This window comes from Schistocerca gregaria, chromosome 2 (assembly GCF_023897955.1).
Source record: "Schistocerca gregaria isolate iqSchGreg1 chromosome 2, iqSchGreg1.2, whole genome shotgun sequence".
In the NCBI taxonomy this organism is placed as follows: domain Eukaryota; kingdom Metazoa; phylum Arthropoda; class Insecta; order Orthoptera; family Acrididae; genus Schistocerca; species Schistocerca gregaria.
Window position 1 is genome coordinate 674,673,121 of NC_064921.1, and position 4,122 is coordinate 674,677,242.

The window sequence follows — 4,122 nt, forward strand, 5'->3', positions numbered from 1 at the left end:
CTGCCAGACTGCACGCTGGCGATGGCGTGGCGGGCTCTGTGGCCGGCGTGACTGCTGGCACGGCAGCTGTCGTGGCGGTTACATGTGCGCGCATGTCCGCGGGCACCAAAGACCGGAGTTTCAATAGTGCCCCCGCCCTGACCTCTTCTGTCCCCGTGGCCAGCCGTTGCATACAGCTGAAGCTCTCCTCTGCAGTCAGGCGCGCGATGGCGGCGGCAAATTCCTCCTTTGTTAGGGGAAAAGGCGGCTCTGGCCGTCGTCGCGGTCCTGAGAGTGTGCGGGAGCGGCCACGTGCGTTCGCGGAAATTTCCGCGCCACCACGGCGGCCACGTGCAGCACTCTCGCTCGTCGTCCTCGTCGGTGATGGCGGGTCAGATGCTGCCGCCGTTAGGGAGACCTCCCTTGGACGGCCATCCGCCGCGCCCTGCGTCTCGCCGGAGCGATCATCTCGCTGCAGCTCCTCCTCCATGTCGCGACCCCAACACGACAACTTTGCTTTTTTAGAAAAGACGACAGATTTTGCTTTTCAGATTGTGGGGTCACGCCACGTGGATTTTGCCACCTGAGTCCCTAGCAGGCTGATCCGAACCTAGAAGGAAAAAAAGGAAACACCAGTGAACGAGAACACGCAAGGCGAGAAGCCAAATGCGTGAACCCGCGCAGCCGATTGCAACACAACCGCCAAACAAAGGAATAGCCTCGGTAGCGTCAGCTAAGAGCGTCCGCTCGCTTCGGCATCCACAGCGCAAGTGCGTGCGTGTCGCGTCGCGTGCGTCCTGGCTGCTTGCTGGACCGGGTCGCATATTTATGCCTGCCCGGTGCCTGGTGTTCTGTTTGCCGTTCCCTAGTCGGTCCGCGCCCGCTAGCCGCGCTATCCTGCCGCTCTAGGTGTTCTCTATTCCGTCCGCGCCCGCTCTGGCCGTCTCCAACAGCGGTCGTGTCCTCCTGGTGTTCCCTTCTCGGTCCGCACCCGCGAGTCGCGCTTCAATGCCGCTCTGGACGTTCCCTATTCCGTCCGCTCCCGCTCTGGCCGTCTCCGACTGCGGCTTCCTGGGGCGGGGGGGGGGGGGGGGCGGTTGTCGTTGGAGCTTGCTCTGGCAGAAGCCGCTTCCTGTCCGCTACCTACGACGGACCACGACCAGGACATGGACACCGAGACTGGCGACACTCCGACAGCGTCGACGAGCCGTTATGCGGACCCAGCCTTGGCTGGCGAGGCGAGTGGTGCGGCGGGCCCGTCCCGCCAGCCACCTACGGCAAATCGGCGAACGAAGAGTGGCGCCAAGAAGACACGTTGGCGCGTCCTGACGACAAGCGACGGCTTACTGTCGTTGACGGTAGCGCGTGTTTTGGACGTGGGAGGGCCGCAAACACCCTCACCCACCTCCACCAAGACCACAGAAGCCGCCGCCAGACGACCTGAGGACGACTCCAGCAACGGCGCCCCGATGGTCCACAAAAATGGGGGCGCAACAGCTGCGACGGAGGCCGACAAACAACTCCAATTTCTGATGGGGCTCATCCCTGGAGCTCAGAAATCGGGAAACCAGGCAGAAAACCCGACTCTGAAGCGCTCCAGCCGGAAGCGTCGTGCTGATACACTGCACGATGCGTCCGCAAAGCGCCCGGCCGCCGGCACCTCCAGCAGCGCACCGGAAATGCGCACTAAGCAGAAGACGTCACGGAAGGGGACCAGGACCCCGCCCGAGACGGATGAAGACGGGTTTACAAAGCCCACAAGGAAGCACACGGCCAGGGCGGTCGTGCTAGCAGCGGCTGCAGACGGACTGAACACTGCCAACCGATACAGCGGCCTCCCTGACGCAGCAGCGGAGGCGACCGACGCTGAGCAGCAGAAGAGGGCGCCCCCTCCCCCGCCGGTTGTCATCCGATGGGAGGACGCCTTCAAAGAATTCGAAACGATGATCAAGCAGGTGGTGAAGGGCAGCTTCACAACGCGGACGGCAGGCCGCGACCTGTACCGCGTCATCACGCGCACTGCGGACGACTATCGTGGTGTAATGGAACTGACGAGGCGTGAGGGACTCCATTCCTTCACGTACTCGTCGGAACCCGTGAAAACACTCAAAGTAGTTTTAGGAAGCTGCCTTTCAACATGGATCCAGGCTACCTGCGAGAGCTGCTGGAGGAGAAGGGGTATGTCATCCGCAGCACATCGCGGATGAAGTCACCGAGGGACTACAGTGACATGCCCCTTTTCCTCGCTGCCCTGGATGACAACCCTGTTCATCGGAAGATTTTCCAGGAGAAGAGGGTGGGCAGTGCTGAAGTCACTGTGGAGAAACTGCGGCGCAGAAGAGGACCTCCGCAGTGCTTCAACTGCCAAGGCATCGACCATATTGCTAAATATTATCAGATGATGCCGCGCTGCGTGAAATGCGCAGGAAACCACGCCAGCAGGGAATGTCCGCTCCCCAGGAAGGACGCCCCGACCTGCTGCAACTGCAAAGAGGCGCATGTCGCCAACTACAGAGGCTGCAAGGCCTTCAAGACAGCAGCGGCCAGGCCTGTGCAAGCGGGCAAAAGTTTCGCGGCGGCTGCCGCTGCATCTGCGGCACCAATGACGAGACCGGCCCAGAGACCACCCGCCCACCCCGCGGACGTCCATGGGAGCGGACGGCGAAGAGAGCAGCCAGAGCTGACCGGCGCACCGCCAGCTGCAGAGTCCATGCCAGCCAGGGCAGAAAACCGGCGTGGTAGACGCGGAGGGCGGCCAAACAACGCCCCCACCGCTTCGACGCCCGCCGAGCAAGTCCTGCCTCCACCGACGCAGACGACAGAGGCGCCAGCTGCGCCCAGCGAAGCTGTAGAGCTGCGTGAAATGCTGCGTGAATTCAAGCATCTCATACTGCAGCTTCCGCAGATGATTGTATCTGCCCTGACTACGGCCAGCCAGGCCGCCACCACACGTGCAGCCCCCGCCCCACATCATGGCTAATACGCCAATACTGGGGCTCACCGTTTGCGTCTGGCGGCGACTTCAATGCTTAACACTCGGAGTGGAACTCCCGGGTGACGACCACTAGCGGGAGGAGGCTACTGCGAGCGTCCCAGCAACACGACGCGATGGTAGTGGGGCCTTTTGACCCCACACACTATCCCCAACGCGGCCGCGCCGACGTCTTGGACGTCGCCATCATCAAGGGTGCCGCACACGACACTGTCGCGACCACGCGGGTGGCACTATCGTCTGACCACCTTCCTGTGGTATTCGATCTCGCCGCCGACGGGGTCGCACCACCGGAGGGCCGCAAGCAGTACCGTAACGTCGACTGGGACCACTTCCGGGACCACCTAGAAGAGACAGTCGCCGCCATGCCTGACCCAGAAACCGAGGGCGCCGATGCCGCCCTTGCAGCATTCACGCGTCTGACGCACGAAGCGGCAACAGCGGCCACGCCACGCGAACGCAGACGTCCACGGGAACACTCCAAGCAGCTCCCACCAGACATCCACCAGGCCATCCGGGAGAAGAACCGTCTGTTCCGAGAGTGGCAGATCACTCTCAGGATAGAGGACGGAACGGCCTGGAGGGTGACCAAGAGTTTCCTGTAACAACGCCAACGAGTCCCGCCGCTCCAAGTCGGAGGCGTCGCCATCACAGAGCCTGACGCCAAAGCTGGCGCGCTAGCCGACGCCTTCGCCGCCAATTTCACGCCAGTGGAGGACGTCGTGGACGAAGAGCACGTCCGCCTGGTAGAGCGGCGCCTTCCTGTGTACTTGGGCACAGAGACGAGGGCGACGCCATCGCGGAGGTGACGGAGGACGAGGTCGCGCAACAACTCGCACACCTACAGACAAGAAAGGCGGGAGGGTGCGACAACATCAGCAGCGCGCGTCTGAAGGTGCTGCCGCCAGCCGCTGTGCGGCAACTCACGAAGATTTGCAACTCCGTGCTCAGGACCTGCAGCTTCCCAACTGCATGGAAACATGCGGAAGTTGTAGCGGTCCCCAAGGCCGGAAAAGACCTGCGGCTGCGGCAAAACCACAGACCTATCAGCCTGTTGCCCGCAGTCTCGAAGGTCTTCGAACGGCTCTACGTCAAGAGGCTGTGGCGGCACGTCGGGGAGGAAGGCCTGCTCCTTGACGAACAATTCGGCT

At 62.6% G+C, this 4,122-nt stretch overlaps 1 protein-coding gene across 1 annotated transcript; it reads left to right on the forward strand.

The window, feature by feature from the left end:
• The first annotated feature begins 1,145 nt into the window (after window positions 1-1,145).
• On the forward strand, window positions 1,146-2,959 carry LOC126335934 (uncharacterized). The gene is made up of 2 exons (XM_049999409.1): window positions 1,146-2,037; window positions 2,538-2,959. The coding sequence occupies exons 1-2, from the start codon at window positions 1,146-1,148 to the stop codon at window positions 2,957-2,959; spliced, it is 1,314 nt and encodes a 437-aa protein (XP_049855366.1).
• The last annotated feature ends 1,163 nt before the right edge of the window (window positions 2,960-4,122 follow it).